A 19,692-nucleotide genomic window follows, 5' to 3' on the forward strand; every position below is an offset into this window, starting at 1 on the left:
ATTTTTTATATAAATTATTTTATGATTTCGGTCGAAATGAGGGTTGCCTAGTGATGGCACGATTAATCATTTGATACACAATAATCGATTATTTTGTTTCAATTCACGATTTAATTGTATCGCAAAATGGGTTTTGAATAATCGAGAAAACCGATGATTTGCTCAAAAAATCGCATCGCTATAAGCAACATTGGCGCGCAAAAGTTGGAAAGCGAAGCGTAATTATGGCACCAACAATTAGTTAGGTTATGAAGCGCATACGACAAGAAATGGCGGAGCTTTCAGATATAAATGAAAGTTTAGGAAGCACTAGTGACGGCTCACCTACTAGCGAATCTGAGTTCGATTTATGGACCCAGTACAAGGCACTGGCCCACAAAACCAGTAAGAAAGACGGTAACCATTTTCAAATTCAAGGCGAGCGCAGTCTTTTTTTAAATGCTCCTGTTTTTGAATTGAAGCGTAATGTCGTCAACGCCTGGGAGGAGATGCGTACTGTATACCCTAAGCTATATGTTATAGCTTGTCGGTATTGTTTCTTAATAGGCACTTCGGTACCAGCGGAACGTATTTTTTCCAAGGCGGGTGCCACATTAACCGAAAAAGGAACAGGTTAACAACAGATCACCTTTCACAACTACTATTTCTTAACTCAATTTTAAATAAATAAACATTTATATTCTTTACTGTTCTTGTTGCTATTGTTGCTTCTAAAAGGAGTTCATAAAAAATAAATTAAGCGCATTCAAAAAAATCATTTGATTGATCGATTTGTTCCATTTTTCTGCGATTAATTGCAATTAATCTTTAAAGCTCCTAAAATAAATCATATGATTAAATAATCGAACAATGATTTTTTTTTGCCATCACTTTTTTTTTTGTTTTTGGACCTGACCTGACACGAAACTGTCACGGTTTTCTACTGTTTCGATACAAAAATCTTCATTTTGACAAAATGCAACCACTAACCAGAGAACACATAGACCGAACAAGTAGTGTAAAGTGGGGCTGCAAATCCATCGATGGGGTCTATCGATAGTATCGATGGATTTGGTCTGTCATGATGTCGATGGTTTTTTCATCCATCGATAATTTACAACTTGGTGGCGCGAAGAGACTCATGTAAGTATTTTCTGGAATATACATATGACATATGTATATTTTCTCTATTTCTCTCTCTCTATTTTCCTTTTGTCCTTAGTAAGGAGTAGTGCTGCAAAACCATCGATGGACCGTCCATCGATTTTGTTTGAGTCTGATTGATTAAAATATCGATAGTATCGATGGTTCCATCGAAAATAGCTCCATTCAAAAATTTTTTGAAAATTCATAGAAAAAAAAATCAACTTTATAAACATTTATACTTAGTAAGTTCAAAACAATTCACGATTTTTCGTCTTAATTCATAAAAATAATATTTGTATTCCAGTTCATCACGAAAAAGTCTATCCTAAAAATATTTGTGTCCGCCACGAGTAGGTCAGTAGATCTTTAAAATACTGAAAAAATTTGACGAATACTTGAAAAACGCGGTTTTTTCCCTAAAGATTCAAATTTCCATTGATACTCAATAGCCTTGACAACAGTGACAGTTTTCGGTCCTGCTCTCATATTATACAATAGTATTTGTTTGTCTCAAACATAAATTTGTGCGAGGGCAGTATTACTATTAATAAAAATGCCGCGTCCTAGAAGATCTAATCTTTCCCGGCGGACCCATAATGCAATTAGGCAACGGAATATCGCGAGTCAATTATATGACGAAGAGCGAGAAATCGCCCGAGAAGAGCGCCGCGTTAGTACCCAGTAAAGAAAGGCCTTAATTCGTGCTTCTCAAAGAGAAGCAGCCCGTCAAGGATTGATTTGAATCGAGAAGCGTTTCGATATGATTGCGCCATTGACTACAGCTTGAATCGTTTAGTTTGCATTGGTCCAATAGACGTTGTTTACCAGCATTATGGCGCATTGAAGTTTGCTGGTGAAAAGCCCGGTTTGTGCTGCCTTAGTGGTAAAGTGACATTGCCATTAGTGGTCCCGCCACCAGAGCCATTGCGATCCCTACTTTTCTAGCGAGCACTCAAAAATACAATGCCTTTTTCCAAATGACTTCATTTGGGGCGAAAATTATTGAAGAACACGGATATAATCCAACAATCGATGCAATCCTAATTGTTGCTGAAAACTTGGAAGCACGTGATACTTGGAACGACTTGGAACGCACCGTTCATATGATGTGAGGCGGCTCGCCAATCACCGCCTCGCAAGATTTTTATAACAAGTGAAAATAGATTTTTAGTTGTATTGTTTAGTATTAAGTTAATATTGAATTTTATTTTTAGTTGTATTGTTTAGTATTATTAGTATTCTTAGTATTATTATTGTTTAGTATTATCACTAACCAGAGAACACATAGACCGGACAAGTAGTGTAAAGCGTTTTGCACACTTTTTTTCGGGAGTTATCTCCCAGACACTTCGTATTTGCTCGGCTCTTCACTTTTTGGGTTCGAGCTACGAAAACATACGAAAGCACAATCATTTCGCTTCATGCGCTCGACCGAGATGGTCGACTGTTGAACAAAGGATCCATCTGCGCTGAATGTTTCCCTTGCTCTCTCTCTCTCACGATGCTCTCTGCGCTCTCAAATATGTATATGTATGTATGCATGTGAGCACAAGCAGCGCTCACATATTTAAATTTCTTCGCAGCGAGAGCCCATGACTACTCTTATGTGTGAAGAGTATACCGAACTTTTCAAACCGTTTGCCATGCGTTTTCGTTATTATTTGTGGGAAGGATATGAAAGCGTTGGTGCGCATAATTAAAATGTTTTCGCGACGAGCATGCACACACACACTGTCCCTTGCTACATGTACTATGTACTGCATGTGAGCACAAGTAGGCTAACGAAAATTGGAATTTCTTCGCAGCGAGAACCCATGCCTTCCCTTCTGTGTGAAGAGTATACCGAACTTTTCAAACCGTTTGCCATGCGTTTTCGATATTATTTGTGGGAAGGGTATGAAAGCGTTGGTGCGCATAATGAAAATGTTTTCGCGACGAGCATGCACACACACACTTACAGTATGCTGCATGTACTATGAACATTTGTATGCCTGTGTGCGAAGCTCTGGCTGCCTGCAGCAATTTTAAATCCCAGCATTTGCATTTGGTCGATCTTGTGAAGTGCTCACATACATATGTATGTATGTATGTATATACATTTGATTGTGTGTACGCATGGGAGGCGCTGCTCACAATTTTGGGATATAACTTGTAGAAGCACTTGTATGTCTGTGTGCCTTTACATGTGCGTGTGTGTATGTGTTTGTATGTATGCATGGGAGATGAACATTGGTGTGTGCCTCCCTCAACTTAGAATGGTGTGAACGATTTTGGGCTTTGATTGAAGAGGCGCGCTTATGTTTAAGTACCTGTTTTGATTCAATGATCGTGGGTTTACCTATCAGAATGAATGTTTTTTTAAAATGTGGTACCTGAATGTTTTTTAAAAATGTGGTACCTGATTAATCCCAATTTTTGTAAAAAGGGTAATTTTGACCTATTTACGTATTCATCTTTTTAAAAAGGTGTCAAATTGACCTGAATATGTATGCACAAGTGGTTCAAAAAACACATCCCATTTTGCCCACTGGGAATAATCAGGTACATTAAAAAAGAAATTAATGCAAATGCTGGACTGTAAAATTACTACAAGCAGCAAGAGTTACGAACACAATCCACTAATGCTCACACATGTTTCCAGAGACTGCAAGTGTGTGTGTGCTTGCCCGTCGCGAATTCATATTCTTTATGCGTATCAACGCTTTCATACCCTTCCCACGAATAACCATACAAACGCTTACATTTTGTTTGCATGAATGTCGCAAACGATTTTTTAAGATTTCGGTATACTCTTTACTCAAAAGGAAAGAGCTGGGACCGTCGCGAAGAAATTTCAATTTTTTGTGCGCTGCTGAGCTTCATGATTTGAGAGCCCACAGAGAGAATGAGAGAGAGAGAGGGAGAGTAAGACAAAAAACGCAAAGCGCATACATGACCATTTCGTTTGCGTGCTTAGAGCGCACTGATTTCGTCGTGCTATCTTTTATTACCCGAGCCATCCAATGCCAATACATGTCTGGTGTCTAGTCTATGTGTTGTTTGGTCAGTGGTACTACATGTCTAGTCTATGTGTTCTCTGGTCAGTGTCTATATGTTCTCTGGTCAGTGATATTAAATATTTCTCGCTTATCGATGTATCGATAAATAGTTAACAACGTGGATAGTCATTCACACTGTCGAAAGTAGCATCACTAATTCTGTCTAGAATTGCATGACTTTGATTGAATTTGATTAATTCCAATGGGCAAAATGGGATGTGTTTTTTTAACCCTTGCACTTGTGCATACATATGTAGGTCAATTTGACACCTTTTTAAAAAGATGAATACGTAAATAGGTCAAATTGATAATTTTTACAAAAATTTGGATTAATCAGGTACCACATTTTTAAAAAACATTCATTCTGATAGGTAAACCCACGATCATTGAATCAAAACAGGTACTTAAACATAAGCGCGCCTCTTCAATCAAAGCCCAAAATCGTTCACACCATTCTAAGTTGAGGGAGGCACACGCCAATGTTCATCTCCCATGCATACATACAAACACATACACACACGCACATGTAAAGGCACACAGGCATACAAGTGCTTCTACAAGTTATATCCCAAAATTGTGAGCAGCGCCTCCCATGCGTACACACAATCAAATGTATATACATACATACATACATATGTATGTGAGCACTTCACAAGATCGACCAAATGCAAATGCTGGGATTTAAAATTGCTACAGGCAGCAAGAGCTTCGCACACAGGCATACAAATGCTCATAGTACATGTAGCATACTGTAAGTGTGTGTGTGCATGCTCGTCGCGAAAACATTTTCATTATGCGCACCAACGCTTTCATACCCTTCCCACAAATAATATCGAAAACGCATGGCAAACGGTTTGAAAAGTTCGGTATACTCTTCACACAGAAGGGAAGGCATGGGTTCTCGCTGCGAAGAAATTTCAATTTTCGTTAGCCTACTTGTGCTCACATGCAGTACATAGTACATGTAGCAAGGGACAGTGTGTGTGTGCATGCTCGTCGCGAAAACATTTTCATTATGCGCACCAACGCCTTCATACCCTTCCCACAAATAATAACGAAAACGCATGGCAAACGGTTTGAAAAGTTCGGTATACTCTTCACACATAAGGGTAGGCATGGGCTCTCGCTGCGAAGAAATTTCAATTTGTGAGCGCTGCTTGTGCTCACATGCATACATACATATACATATTTGAGAGAGCAGAGAGCATCGTGAGAGAGAGAGAGAGCAAGGGAAACATTCAGCGCAGAGGGATCCTTTGTTCAACAGTCGACCATCTCGGTCGAGCGCATGAAGTGAAATGATTGTGCTTTCGTATGTTTTCGTAGCTCGAACCCAAAAAGTGAAGAGCCGAGCAAATACGAAGTGTCTGGAAGATAACTCCCGAAAAAAAGTGTGCAAAACGCTTTACACTACTTGTCCGGTCTATGTGTTCTCTGGTTAGTGGTATTATTATGCATTATTGAATGGCCATTTAAATTTACATTTGAAAATGCCGCCCAAAGCGCTGGTGATTTATCAGCGATCGGCGGCGCAACCCTGCACGGAGAGTTTTGAGCGGAGAGTTGCGTCGCCGATGCCGAGCGCTTTGGGCAAGGCAAAAAGAAAAAGGGATGAGGAGTCGGGATCGAGCAGCGGAAGCCGCCGGTCGGTGGAAAAAGTCAAGACTAAATTGTGAAAGTTATCTTTAAGTGCGGTTAAGCTAAGTCAAGAGTGAAAAATAAAGCGACTCAGTAGAAAAGAGATAAAACGAAGAAGGGTTTCCATTAAGAGAGGCGACGGCGGATAAGCAGAGGATCGGACGGTGGCGAGGCGATTACGAAGCGAGCGGTGCACGTGAGTGGCGGTTCTCATAGTGAATCCCCCCCCCTCCTTCCCTATTCCCGGTCATATCACTTTTATATCAAAATGATTAATCCATTGAATGGTAAGATCAATATTATTGTTTTCATTTTAACTTGATCAATCATTGTTTTCATTTTAACTTGATATACATTTTATTCTGTTTGCTTTTGGTACAGAAAAAAAGTTGTCACTTAATTTAGTAGAGAGTAGCTTATTAGGGTTTCTAAAATACAAATCAAAAACCATGAAAATTGGTGCACAAGATCTCGAATTATAAGTTTTGTAACAAACTCGACTTTGTTTTATATATAGAGACTGTTAGGCGGTACGAAGTTCGCCGGGACAACTAGTTATCTTATAACTAAAAAACAAAAAGTTCGACTGTAATTAACAAGTCTTAAAATTCAACTTAAAATTCAAAAAACAAAGCTTGACTATCTTTTACAAAAGCCTTGAGCTTAAAACTGAAATTAATTATCGTGAGATCCATTATGTAGCCAATTATTGTGCTTTAAGAAAATTAGCATATCGACTGCTTTTGGGTTTAGACTGCTCCGATTGTGCGCAGTAATTTCTCCTGCCTTGCTGAAAATACGTTCAGACTCCGTGGAGCTAGCAGGAATTATCAGTATTTTTTTTTGCACATTTTGCAAATGATTCGAATTGAATGGAGGTAATCTAGAAGATAGTGTACGATAATATAAATAAATTTATTTATGACATATTTACCTTCCAATAATCCAGTGGGCTTGTATTTTGAGGTGCAAGTCGCTTGCAACCATTTCCTGGCCGTTTAGGTACGCCTTTCTGGATGACGAGGGTTCATATAAATCCGTTCGCTCGATAAATTTATCAATTCTCTGCGATTTTTGTTCAACGATTTTGAGAGGATGTGCACGCTTTAAATGCTCTTGCATATTTGATGTGTTTCCGCATATTTGATGTGTTTCCTAAAATCCAAAACAATTAGAAAAAACGTGTTTGCTATTAATTGTATGAATCTTACCAGATGGGATCAAAAAATTTTCCGTTTTCCGTGAAGGAACCGCCAACAATTAAATAATGTGGTAAATAGGTATCTATGTGCTTATATTAAAAAATTAATCAAATTGTTTGTGTAAAATAGATTCTAATTTTAATAATAATTTGAGTATCAACGTATGAACTTACTTGTGGCTTGGCGTCTGTACCGATTTATCAACATCGAGAAAATTCCATCGATCTATCTAAACATTAAGTTGATAATATTATTATATTGTAACACTGACCAGAGAACACATAGACTTGACATGTAGTACAAAGTTTTTCAACACCGAAAAATCTGTCTCCTAAGGCCTATCAATTTCGTATTTGCTCGGCTCTTCACTTTTAGGTCCGAGCTACGAAAATATGCGAAAGCACAATCATTCCGCTTCATGCGCCTGACCGAGATGGTCAAATGTTGAATAAAGGTTGCCTCTATGCTCAATTTTTGTTCTTGCTCTCTCGCTCTCTGCTCTCTCAAATATGTATATGTATGTATGCATGTGAGCACAAGCAGTAGCACACGAAAATTGAAATTTCTTCGCGTTAGACTGCCGTTTCTTCCCTTCTGTGTGAAGAGTATACTGAACTCTTTAAACCGTTTACAAAGCTCCTACAAAATATTTTCGTTTTCGTTATTGTTTGTGGGAAGGGTATGATGGCGTTGGTGCTCATAAAGAAAATGTTTTCGCGACGATCGTGCACATGCACACTACAGACCCTTGCTACATGTATGAGCATCTGTATGCCTGTGTGCGAAGCTCTTGCTGCCTGTAACAATTTCAAAGCCCACCATTTGCATTTGGTCGATCTTATGAACTGCTCACATACTGTCAAATGAGCCTTTATGACAACACTAACCAGAGAACACATAGACTAGACATCTAGAACTAATTTTTTCAACGACGAAAAAATGCGCTGAAGAGACCAGACAAATTCGTATTTGCTCGGCTCAGTCTCTTGAGGATCGAGCAGTGAAAATATTGCACGACAAAGTCAGTGCGCTGCAAGCGCTCAAACGATATGGTGCCATTCTTATATGAAGCACGGCTATGCGCTATTTGCCCTACTCTCTCTCTCTCTCTCAGGGAGTGAGTAAGGGAAATAGAGCGCATAACAGTACTTCATTTGGGAACGTGTGCATTTCGTGGCAGCGGTCGCAGCGCACTGATTTTATTGTGCCTTTTTTGCACTGCTTGAGTCTCAAAAGACCGAGCCAAACAAATACGAAGTTGTCAGCGCATTTTTTCGTCGTTGAAAAAATTTGTTCTAGATGTCTAGTCTATGTGTTCTCTGGTTAGTTGTAGTACCTTATGCACATATTTTCGGTGTTGAAAAAGTTTGTTCTACATGTCTCATCATGTGTTCTTTGGTCAGTGGAAAAGCTCTAATGTTGCACTATTTGTCTTAAAAGAATCGATAGCTGATTTATGATATTTAATGTAAATATCGATATAATATCCGACTTCTTTAGTAAAATCGATTTTTAAAATATAATTTCTTGAGCATCACTATAATTTTGTAGTTTAATAATTCACCAGTTTTATTACGCATAAGAAAACGAATCTATCAGTGATGGTAAGATAGAATTATCAAAACTGCTTGCATTTGCTACTTATATAACTCATATTAAAAATCAATTTTTACTATTGTGTGTAAATATTGAGAGAATTTGCAATTATAAATTATGGTTTCATACAAATGGACATAACATTCAAATGACCTTATCATGTTTTAATTTATTAAAAAGTGGCAAAAATATATAATTTATTAATTATCCTATGTATTTATGTATATATAACTTATGTTATATATATATATATAACTTATGTTATATATATATATAACTTATGTTAAAATAAATAACCATTTTAATGTGTGTAAACGATATTATCAATTGACCCTATTTAAGCTTATTATTTAATTATTTATTATTATTATTTATTTATTTACATGCTATGTATATACTTTAAAAAGGTTTTATGTTTATACCGATTCGGTACCTTGCAATAATTGTGCATATGTACTACATACATACATACATTGTATGTATGTAAAGTACCTAAAGTGTTGATAAGAAAATAGATTACGGTTGACCCGACGTCCTTAGATCCAATACGTCAATCTTAATCTTACCCAATCCAAAACACGCTATCACGAATTATTCTTCCTAAACTTTGGACTGAGGCTCTTACTCGCCAATGCACTATGGACGATTTGTCGATTTTGGCGGCATAAATTTTTTTTGTGTATTATATTACTTATATATTTCTTGAATTTCGGATTTTTTTTTTTTCTCTTAAATTGTGCCAAGCCTTTTTTTTCGCCCCCTTATAAAGTATACGTAAATTTATTTTTTTTTTTGTAAATGTCTTCATATATAGTGAAAAAAAAGTCTGCAAAAACGTTGACACTTGTCTGGGTTGATAAAGAACTCATACTATATACAGTTTGACACGAAAGTGTTTTCACATGGGGAAAAATAGCATTTTTGTTCTTTGACATTAAAAAAAAAAAAATACTAAATGTTATATTTCAAATTAAAAAAAAATTACATTATGTTTTTTAATTTGTTGTCTTACAAAAATAACTTTAAAAAAATTAAAAAACTATTAACATAGGCTTAAAAAACAATAACAACATAAAAGATATTTAAATTCAACTGACACGAAAGTGTGCACAAAAATAAAGTATTCAAAATAAGGCACTATTAACTATATTAAGTATTAGTATTTAGTATGACCACCATTGGCTTCAATGACCGCTTCCAACCGTCTACTCATGGAATTGATAAGTTTTTGGACATATTCCACCGGTGTCTTCTCCCATTCCTCTAATATACAGGCTTTCAAATCGCTTTTGTTTGTTGGACCTCGCTTGGCTGTCCTTTTTTTGAGATCAGCCCACAGATTATGGGATTAAGGTCGGGACTTTGTGCAGGAGTATCCAACACCTTTGCACAATTGTAGAGAAGCCAGCACCTGACTATGTTAGCTTTGTGTTTGGGGTCATTATCTTGGTAAAACCTAAATGTTGGTTTACCATCCCTAAAAAATCCAAACTTGCGGGCACTGGACACTAGATTCGTGCGTAAACTCTCCAAATACTGTTTCGCATCCATTGTACTCTCGATAAAGCACAATTCTCCAACTCCTTTACTAGAAATACACCCCCAAACCATCCACGGCTGTGTCCATCATTGTAATACAACATCATCTTCGTCTCGTCACAAAATATGGTTTCATCCCAATATGAATCAACATGTCCCACATGCATCCTGGCGAATGTTAGACGTCTTTTCTCATGATCCGACGACAACAATGGTTTTTTCCGCGCAATTCGGGATGCAAACTCGTTCCTTTTTAGGGCTCTGCGGACGCTTTCGCCGGATATGTCAATACGACATTCTTCCTGCAGCTCCCTGGCAAGCGTTCTGGTCAAAATTGTTGGGTTATCATTAACTTTCCTGGCCAGAATACGCTCGGCCCTATCTGTTAACGCCCGAGGTCGTCCAGTTGAATGCTTTGGCTCCAGTGTTTCATTGTTTTCTGCGCGGCTTAAAATATTGTAAATGGTCCTCTTCGATATTATAAACATTTCTGCGATCTCCGCCACTGATTTTCCTATGGAGTGGTTATAATAAACCAATTGAATCATGTCAAATGACAATCGCTTCCCTGGTATTCTTAATTTGTTTAAATTTTTCGAAGATTGAATCGATTCTTACAAAATATGACGAAAGTGTTCAGAACATATCATTATCCACAGCTGTGCACATTGAAATCGCCGATAACAACGGTAGATGCGAATTTAGCAGTAAGAAATAAATAGCATGTGTGCAAACACTTTCGTGTCAGTTGAACTTCAATATCTTTTATGTTGTTATTGTTATTTAAGCCTATGTTAAAAGTTTTTAAATTTAAAAAAAATTATTTTTGTAAGACAACAAATTGAAAAACAATGTAATTTTTTTTAAATTTGAAATATCACATTTAGTAGTTTTTTTTTAATGTCAATGAACAAAAAAGCTTTTTTTTCCCATGTGAAAACACTTTCGTGTCAAACTGTATGTAGCTATTAATTAATAGTAAAGGTTATTCGGCCGTGGATGTTGTTGTTCCAAATATCAAGAAGCCTGTAGAACCTGGTGAACACAGAGAAACTTTTAGTGCAAAAATATTTTGAGCACTTGCAACAGAAGAAAATTTTTCGTGACAATTTTTATACCTAGAAGCTTCAACAGATCAGCTGACTTTAAGGCGTTCCCACAAAGAAAGAATTTACCCAAAAAATGCACAAAAAATGTTTTCCATCTAATTGGAAAGTTAACAACTAAGGAATAACAAAATTTTCTTAATATTTCACCATAAATTTTTGGACTTTATGCCGGCTATTACGGAAAATCGCCCATAGTGTAATGTTGCCCTTTAAAAGCAACTATAACTATAACTATAATTGAATATCTGAGTGTTTAATAATTACAAATAAAATTTCAGCTGTGTATGTCTGTAAAGTATTGTAGCTATTATACCCTGAACTCATTGAAAATGGCAAATCAGGGTATAATGATTTTGTTAAAAGTAGCTGAAGGAGGCGTGAGAGACCCCAAAGTATTTATATTCTTGATCAGGGCGACGAGCTGAGTCGATTTGGACCTGTCCGTCCAAACTTGAAATTCGTTCCTAGGTCCGTGTATGTCACGCGCATATCGAGTTTTTCTCTAAATATCGATAAAACCATATCGAAAGCTAGTTATTTAATTATATCTCCTACACCTTTAGAGCTAGAGCTTCAAAATTTTAAAAGTAGATTTATATGTATTTTATACAATTTAAGTTTTTGTAAAAATTTACCCCCCACTTCAATATTCACCCCCTCACCGTCACCTTTGTAAAAGGCAAATACTAGAGACTTATGCTTTGGCAAAAGCATGCATATCCATGTTATAATCATAATCTAAAAGTTTTATGAAGAAAGTACATCCACAAGAAAAGTTATTGAACAATTAAGTTCCCATAGTAAGCGACCACTGCGGTGCACTGCAGCCAATGCGTGTTTATGCGTGCATGCGTATGTCTGTGTTTGTGCGTGTGTGTGTGTGTGCATGTGCGAATAATTATTGAAATATCTGCTGCTCGAAGTATTCAGGGGATTTCGTAGTCGAGCAGTCTTGACTAGAGCTTTCTTACTTGTTATTATAGCGGTTCATATGTCAACTACGCATTTAGCACAGTATGTGTGTGTAAGTGTGCATGAGTGTGTAAAGAAGCGTAAAATTATGAGAAGTTTTTCGAAGTGTCAGGGTATCTCGTAGTCGAGCCGTCTAAATTAAAGACTCCTGTTTTTTCTGACTCTCGATGTACCAAGTGGCATATACAAATATTTGTGTATAGCTTGTAGCAAATTAATAGATCCCTTAAAAGTAAAGTTGTTAAATATTAAACACACAACCGCTAAAATCGTACACTCCATTACCTAAGTTTTTAATGTAGGAAAAATTAAACAGTGGCAAAACGATTTACAAATAAAATCAAAATCATCCTAAATAAATAATAGGGACGAAAGACGTGACTACATTTCTACGAAATTCCCTGAACTCTTTGACGAACTGATATTTTTATAATTCTTCGATTCCTTTCTGCTTACACAAGAAACAGAAAATTTACTCACACTGTAGATTATTTTCATAGAACTTTCAAATACTTCTAATACAAACGGGCGGGGCTAAATCGACTTTACTAGTCTTCCTGATCAACAATATATAGACTTTAAAGTCTGTCCCGTTCCCTTCTGCCTATTACATACATCTAACAAAATGATTTTACCCTGACTTCCCAATTTCAATAAGTTCAGCGTACAAAAACAAAACAATTCTGATAACTATTCAAGTTTATTAATTTAATAAAGTCGTGAGTTTCCTTTTTTATGAATCGTTATTCGAATCTATGAGTCTTAATTTATTATTTACTAATTTGTACTATTTTAATTTTCTATTTACTTTAAAAATTTGTAAATATTTGCTTCTTGTAATTTGTAATAGGCTGAACCAATCCGCGTTGTTGTTACTGGAGCTGCTGGTCAAATAGCTTACTCCTTGCTTTACATGATTGCCAGGGGAGAAGTTTTTGGCAAGGAACAATCACTAATTTTACATCTGCTTGATATTCCGCCAATGGCTGGAGTGTTAGAAGGCGTCGTGATGGAACTTGCCGATTGTGCATTGCCTTTATTGCGTAAAGTTGTTCCCACAACGGATCCGCTGGAAGGATTTAAAGATGTTTCTGCAGCGTTCCTCGTAGGCGCTATGCCCCGCAAAGAGGGAATGGAACGCAAGGATTTGTTGTCTGCTAACGTTAAGATATTTAAAGTACAAGGCGAAGCTCTCGATAAAGTCGCGAAAAAAGATGTAAAAGTGCTCGTTGTTGGAAATCCAGCAAATACCAATGCCTTAGTGTGCGCCAACTATGCACCATCTATTCCACGCGAAAACTTCTCGGCTATGACACGCCTTGATCAAAATCGAGCCGCAGCACAGATCGCTTCAAAATTCGGTGCCCCGATTTCTAACGTAAGCAATTTAATTATTTGGGGAAATCATTCCTCGACGCAATACCCAGATGCCAGCCATGGAAAAATACTTATTGATAATGAATGGAAAAATATTGTTGATGCAGTTGGAGATAATTCGTATTTGGAGGGTCCATTTGTAGAAACTGTTCAAAAACGAGGCGCAGCAGTTATAAGCGCTCGGAAAATGTCGTCAGCCATGTCGGCAGCAAAGGCTGCATGCGACCATATGCATGATTGGTGGCATGGCACTGCTCCAGGCCAATTTGTTTCCATGGGTGTGTTTTCCGATGGCAGTTATGGCTCGCCAAAAGACGTAGTGTTCTCATTTCCCGTTGAGATTAAGAACAAACAATGGAAAATAGTTGAAAATTTAAGTATCAGTAATTTTGGTAGGTCCAAACTAGATTTGACTGGAAAGGAATTGCAAGAGGAAAAAAAGGAAGCAATGTCCGTGTTGGATTCGAATTGACTAGCCGGCGCAGGGGACTCAAAACTGTAAGCATCATCTGCGTCAATTACAGGTTGAGGTTATCGCAATGGACAACCATATATTTTTTGTGCTTATGCATTTATAAAATGTTAATAAAATGTTTGTAAATAATATATATTAAAAATATATTTTCTTGAGTAAAAATAATCTTTGTATTGAACTTTAAAACTAAACTTTCCAAGTTCTTAAAATTGATTCACATTTACATATTTTATAAAATTTCGATCCTTAGCTCAACCGCCATCCCAATATCTACCCCCTACCACTGACCAAAGAACACATAGACGAGACATGTAGAACAAACTTTTTCAACGCCGAAAAAATGTGCATAAGGTACTACCACTAACCATTCAACACATAGACCGGACAAGTAGTGTACAGATTTTTGCTAATTTTTTTTCGAGCGTTAGCATCCCAGAAAAGGTTTTCGCGACGAGCGTGCACACGCACACTACAGACCCTTGCTACATGTATGAGCATCTGTATGCCTGTGTGTGAAGCTCTTGCTGCCTGTAGCAATTTTAGAGCCCCTAAGTTGCATTTGGTAGATCTTTTGAACTGCTCACACACATACATACATTTTATTGTATGTACGCATGGGTTGCGATGCTCACAATTATGGGATATAACTTATAGAAGCATTTGTATGCCTATGTGCCTTTACATGTGCGTGTGTGTATGTGTTTGTTTGTATGCATGGGACATGAACATTGGCGTGTGCCTACCACAACTTAGAATAGTTTGTGAGAACAATTTTCGGTTCGAATTGCAAAATGGCGTTTATATTTAAGTAGCTTATTTTATTTCACAGGCAGCAAGAGTTGCGTACACAGCCACACAAATGCTCAAGCAAGGGACTGCAAGTGTGTGTGTGCATGCCCGTCGCGAAATCATATTCTTTATGCTTTCATACCCTTCCTAGAAATAATCATGAAAACGCTAACATTTTGTATGAGCGTGGCAAACGCTTTTAACATTTCGGTATACCCTTCACTCAAAAGGAAAGAGCTGGGATCGTCGCGAAAAACTTTCAATTTTTTCCGCTGCTGCTATTTGAGAGACCATAGAGAGAGAGCATAGAGGGAGAGAGTGAGTAAGTGAAAACAAGAAAGAACGTGGCAATCGGGCGATACCGATTGCAGAAGACTCATTCACAGCCCAAACGCTGTCAACCAGAGTATAAAGTGCAATTTTCAAGTCTAGTTCGCAACAAAAAACAGGGAATTAATCGTTGGACTTGGGTGGTCAACCCGCGTATATATACAAAAGGTCTCTAGCATTAATAGTGTCCAAAATATAGCCGAATTCGAAAAATCACTATATCCTTAGGTCCGATTTGCCACGCCCCTAGTAGGCGTAGATATATAATTTTTTCACCCATCTTTATAGAATTAAAACATCGGCTTCAGCATTCTAGGTTTATAACTTTAGGAGATAGTTTTATCCGATTTGCCATGCCAATGGGCGTAGATATATCCGCCATAGCTCGTGATCTTGGGTGGTCAACGCGGACCTACATTTCAGCATTCTAGCTCTTCAACAAACATGATTTCTGGTATATCGGAAAATGCATTTTCCGATTTGCCACGCTCCTAGTGTGCGGATCGAATTTTAACACTTTATAAATCGGAGGTATACACGAGTATGTGTTGCAAATTTCAAGTCTCTTTCTTCAATAGTGCCGAAACTGCTTGAGCCTCCAAAGACCGAGCCGAGCAAATTCGAAGTTGTCTGGTCTCTCCAACTCATTTTTTCGTCGTTGAAAAAATTTGTTCTAGATGTCTAGTCTATGTGTTCTCCGGTTAGTGGACGAACTCAAATTAATTACTATTAGCGATATCACTTACTTAAATTTTCTAATGTTATCGATTTTTTTTCTTAGCACGTGAATACTTTTCTCAATTGAATATATTCTTTTTCAGTATTTAGTATTTATTTAGTAAGTATTTTTTCGGTTTTTTTTATCATTAATTCATTATGGGCTTTTAGATGTCCACACAACGAAATCAATTGTGATAATAAAAAATATTATTTCATTATAAAAGAATCATGGAATCTATTGAAAATAATGACGTCAATCGTGACGAATTAATTATACAACAGCAGCGAGAAATAGAAAAGGAGGTAATAACCGCTATTTTATTATTATTAAATTAGCAATAATAAACAATTTATGTATTTAGATTAGTGAATCCACTCCTCTGGTCAGTGAGCAATTACCGCTTACCTGTTTACAAGCCGAATATAATGGTGATGAGGTCTTTACAGATAAGATACAAGAACTGTCTAAGAAATATAAATTTATTCGACGCACTCGTCCCGATGGTAATTGTTTCTTCAGAGCTTTTGCTTATTCGTATTTGGAATATTTGATCACAAATAACATTGATTACCAAGAATTTCGAAAACTTGCTGAAGCTTCAAAAGACAAACTTGTGGAACTTGGATTTCCTAGTTTTACATTGGAAGACTTCCATGAAACCGTGAGTTAATTATTTGTTCGACTGTTAATGAATAAAATATTTTTTTGTCTATTCGTTTTATGCCAGTTTATGGATGTAATCAAACGTGTATGCCCCATTAATTCCGAAACAACTGAAAAAGTGAAAAATGAACTACATACAGTATTTAACGATCAAGGATATTCCGATTATGTAGTCGTTTACTTACGCCTTATTACGTCTGGAAAACTTCAGGAAGATGCGGACTTTTATCAACATTTTATTGAGGGTGACTTTTCAATTGAAGAATTTCGTCACCAAGAAGTCGAGCCAATGTATAAGGAATCAGATCATATACATATCATCGCGCTGTGCACAGCGCTAGGAGTAGGTGTACGAGTTGAGTACCTGGATCGGGGCGAAGGTGATCAGGTAAAAGCCCATGATTTTCCTGAAGGGTCGGATCCAAAAGTTTATCTTATTTATAGACCAGGGCACTATGACATATTATATCCTAACTGAAGTTGACATGGTAAAACTATGCTTAATAACAATGCATATGTTCATCTATAAGCAACTATAGAAAAATACCGTTTTAAAATTTAGCCATCTAAGTCAAATATAATAATAAATACAATTCTCTTAATCTATCGAATTTTGTTTATTACCTCCATTTTTAAAAACTTTAAAATTATTATTTTATTAATGGCTATCCGTAAATCCGAAAGTAGCAGCAAGCACATGACTCGACCCAACTTGTCTTGTTTTCCTCCTTCATGTCGGCTTCGCTGAAAATTATGTTGTGGTCCTTTTCGCCGGCTATTTGAACTCGTGTGTGAGTCAATAGATAGAAATAGTGGACATCTCCAATATTAAACAGTACTTTTGGCAAGGTTTTATAATAAACTGGTGCTTAAGTCATAAGACATAGGCTATAATAGTCATATCCCAGTTCTTTTAAAAACAGGTTATTGTATATATCAGCGAGTGATAAGAAACAATTCAGATTCGAAGTTTAACTGGCAACTCTATACTGTGCCATGTTTTATTACCTAACATATCTTCTTCAAATCATACTACTTCACGTTTCATTTTATTTTATTTTTTTTTTTTAAATGAAATGCTTGTTTATTCCAGTAAGAAATTTAATTAAAGAATTTTTTATACTGGCTGGATGCAATCATTAATTACATATTTAATTTTAATTCTTTTTTCCAAAGCTCGTACTGTAAATCTAAATAATAATATTAATATTAATGATTCATATTATATTTAATCTATAGAATTAATTCGAATATTTTTTTTTTTATATACATGTAAAAATACACAGAATTATTTATATTAGAAGTAAATTAAATATATTTGACAGCGCCAATTTCTTAAATATACATCATTTCAGCCATTGAGGACATCTTCTTAGGAATATGCACCATGGTGTCGAAATAACTAGCTAACTCTACTATGGTGACATCGTCACAATTTCTCGGGCATGCTCCACTGTTGCCCGCTTCCTGGGAACATGAAAGTCGGGAGCAAGAATTCGAGCTGATGCTGGTGAGGGAGGTATTGCTACATTGATCACGATTGTTAAATGCATGCTCATCTCCAGTAATATCGCTATTTTTGTCAGTTTCTTTTAAAGTTGATGTCCCTCGTTGCTGACATGTTATGAAATTTTTTGACATATGAAAGTTGTCTGTGGTTTCCTTCTTAGATTTAGATTCATCGAGCAAGATATTGCATTCACTTATCAAATCCCGAAAGCTACAAATACCGTTTATACTTGACCTAATATTTATGTTAATTCGTGGTTTATGAAAATTAGCGCGATTTCTTTCGTCTAAATTTAGTGGAATCGAGCGACGAATACGGGTACCAAAACCACATTTCATATGTAGATTGTCGTGTGTGATTCGAAGTACAGGCTCACGTAGCATATTTCTTTTCGATGGCGTAATATTGCTTCGTTTTAACTGAAGTTTATTCACCCCGGGTAGAAATCTTAGAGGACTCACGCAAATTTCAAAACTATCTGCAGTAGCAGCAACTGGAGAATCCAACTGTTTATTATGGAAATCATCGATATTGCTCTCTGAACTTCGACGCATCTTCCGCGTCTTACCATGAATTATTTGTTTTGTACTTTGCATAGGTGCTAAAATATTCTCACTTCTTAATGTAACGTTTGGGCTATAAAATGGATTTCTATCACATAATTTTGTGTGTTCCATTTTTGTTGTTATTTTCAATTTATCTAAATCAGCTGGCAGCTGTTCTGTAGACATATTTTTCCTTCTCGACTTTGCATCAAATGTTCGAAAGAATAAATTTGTAGATAATTTTTGCAGTATGTCGATCAATTTAGATTGCGTTTCTTATTGAATGACTCTTAGTTTTAGAATATAAAGTTTCCTTTATTATTTACAATCTTATTATTATTAGTGTTGGTCAACGTCCATAATTTACTGAAAAATGTTTTCATTGATTAGCATCAACATTCAAATGCGAGTTTCAATAGTCATGAAATACAAATATTTTCAACTGGTTTGTGAATGGAAAAAAACAACTTTTTATCTATTATAGTACATTATATATAAATAATCTAATATCTAATCTAATTTAATATAAAGAAAATACTTTAAAAAAAAAAACTATTCTTTAAAGAGAACATTTTCTTTGTAAGCTGTATTTATACTGCGCAGAAACACAAACATACATATATATATAAATCATAGATCGCAAATAACTGTTAACAGTTTTTCGTTGTCTGCAAATAAGTGTCTTTCACATTTTGTTTGCCCAAAAATAGAAATGTTTCTATCTTACGGGTGTTCGTGCAACATGTTCGACAATGGACTCGAGTACTCACACGAACATCATTTCTAGAAATATTTCGGACAGTCAACATAGGCCAAAATGAACTGAAAAATTCTTGATTGTTTTCAAAATGAGCCGGCTTTGTGGCAAAATAAAAGCGAAAACTATCAAAATAAACAATTGCGCAACAAATCATGGGAAGAATTATAATTAAAATATAAGGTTGTCGAAGAAAACGTCACAATTAATGTCGTCAAAGCAAAAGTAAATTGTCTGAACGCTTCATACAGGCGGGAACTGGAAAAAATAAAAAGGAGCGCAAAGTTAGGTGCTTTCTTTTTTTTA

At 36.2% G+C, this 19,692-nt stretch overlaps 4 protein-coding genes and 1 long non-coding RNA gene across 7 annotated transcripts; 3 read left to right on the forward strand and 2 right to left on the reverse strand.

Moving 5' to 3' along the window:
- Positions 1–1,063: 1,063 nt before the first annotated feature.
- On the forward strand, positions 1,064–2,338 carry LOC122757260. The gene is made up of 3 exons (XM_044008923.1): positions 1,064–1,122; positions 1,842–2,008; positions 2,071–2,338. Exons 1-3 carry the CDS (start codon positions 1,064–1,066, stop codon positions 2,235–2,237), a joined length of 393 nt encoding a protein of 130 aa, XP_043864858.1. The 3' UTR covers positions 2,238–2,338.
- A 4,062-nt stretch (positions 2,339–6,400) lies between these two features.
- On the reverse strand, positions 6,401–9,557 carry LOC26528243. Of its 2 annotated transcripts, none has more exons than XR_006358108.1 (5): positions 9,166–9,557; positions 7,177–7,232; positions 7,013–7,092; positions 6,736–6,956; positions 6,401–6,684 (listed from the first exon to the last, which is right to left on the reverse strand). It is a non-coding gene; the product is annotated as an uncharacterized LOC26528243 (long non-coding RNA). The 2 variants fall into 2 exon arrangements; XR_001449483.3 differs by having other exon boundaries at positions 9,033–9,557.
- Positions 8,502–14,202, forward strand: LOC6578175 (malate dehydrogenase, cytoplasmic). The gene is made up of 2 exons (XM_044011680.1): positions 8,502–8,607; positions 13,070–14,202. Exons 1-2 carry the CDS (start codon positions 8,605–8,607, stop codon positions 14,066–14,068), a joined length of 1,002 nt encoding a protein of 333 aa, XP_043867615.1. The 5' UTR covers positions 8,502–8,604; the 3' UTR covers positions 14,069–14,202.
- Positions 14,203–16,047: 1,845 nt separating this feature from the next.
- LOC6578176 (ubiquitin thioesterase otubain-like) lies at positions 16,048–17,180 on the forward strand. 2 transcript variants are annotated; one of them, XM_015166065.3, is made up of 4 exons: positions 16,048–16,213; positions 16,273–16,572; positions 16,639–16,962; positions 17,019–17,180. In XM_015166065.3, exons 1-4 carry the CDS (start codon positions 16,139–16,141, stop codon positions 17,031–17,033), a joined length of 714 nt encoding a protein of 237 aa, XP_015021551.1. In that variant the 5' UTR covers positions 16,048–16,138; the 3' UTR covers positions 17,034–17,180. The 2 variants fall into 2 exon arrangements, with proteins under 2 accessions (XP_015021551.1, XP_002004093.1); XM_002004057.4 differs by having other exon boundaries at positions 16,639–17,180.
- Positions 17,181–17,862: 682 nt separating this feature from the next.
- On the reverse strand, positions 17,863–18,985 carry LOC6578177. The gene has a single exon (XM_002004058.4). It carries the CDS (start codon positions 18,813–18,815, stop codon positions 17,910–17,912), a length of 906 nt encoding a protein of 301 aa, XP_002004094.1. The 5' UTR covers positions 18,816–18,985; the 3' UTR covers positions 17,863–17,909.
- Between the last annotated feature and the right edge of the window lie 707 nt (positions 18,986–19,692).

Source organism: Drosophila mojavensis, unplaced genomic scaffold (assembly GCF_018153725.1).
Source record: "Drosophila mojavensis isolate 15081-1352.22 unplaced genomic scaffold, ASM1815372v1 contig_108, whole genome shotgun sequence".
NCBI classification, from domain to species: Eukaryota; Metazoa; Arthropoda; class Insecta; order Diptera; family Drosophilidae; genus Drosophila; species Drosophila mojavensis.

Bases quoted from the DNA above. Each gene is read 5' to 3' on its own strand.
- LOC6578177 (XM_002004058.4), bottom strand. From the start codon at position 18,815: ATGTCTACAGAACAGCTGCCAGCTGATTTAGATAAATTGAAAATAACA.
- LOC6578176 (XM_002004057.4), top strand. From the start codon at position 16,139: ATGGAATCTATTGAAAATAATGACGTCAATCGTGACGAATTAATTATA. The intron at 16,214-16,272 runs GTAATAACCGCT...TTATGTATTTAG, and splicing joins AGCGAGAAATAGAAAAGGAG to ATTAGTGAATCCACTCCTCT. The intron at 16,573-16,638 runs GTGAGTTAATTA...GTTTTATGCCAG, and splicing joins TGGAAGACTTCCATGAAACC to TTTATGGATGTAATCAAACG.
- LOC122757260 (XM_044008923.1), top strand. From the start codon at position 1,064: ATGTCGATGGTTTTTTCATCCATCGATAATTTACAACTTGGTGGCGCG. The intron at 1,123-1,841 runs GTAAGTATTTTC...CTTCTCAAAGAG, and splicing joins GGTGGCGCGAAGAGACTCAT to AAGCAGCCCGTCAAGGATTG. The intron at 2,009-2,070 runs GTAAAGTGACAT...CTACTTTTCTAG, and splicing joins CGGTTTGTGCTGCCTTAGTG to CGAGCACTCAAAAATACAAT.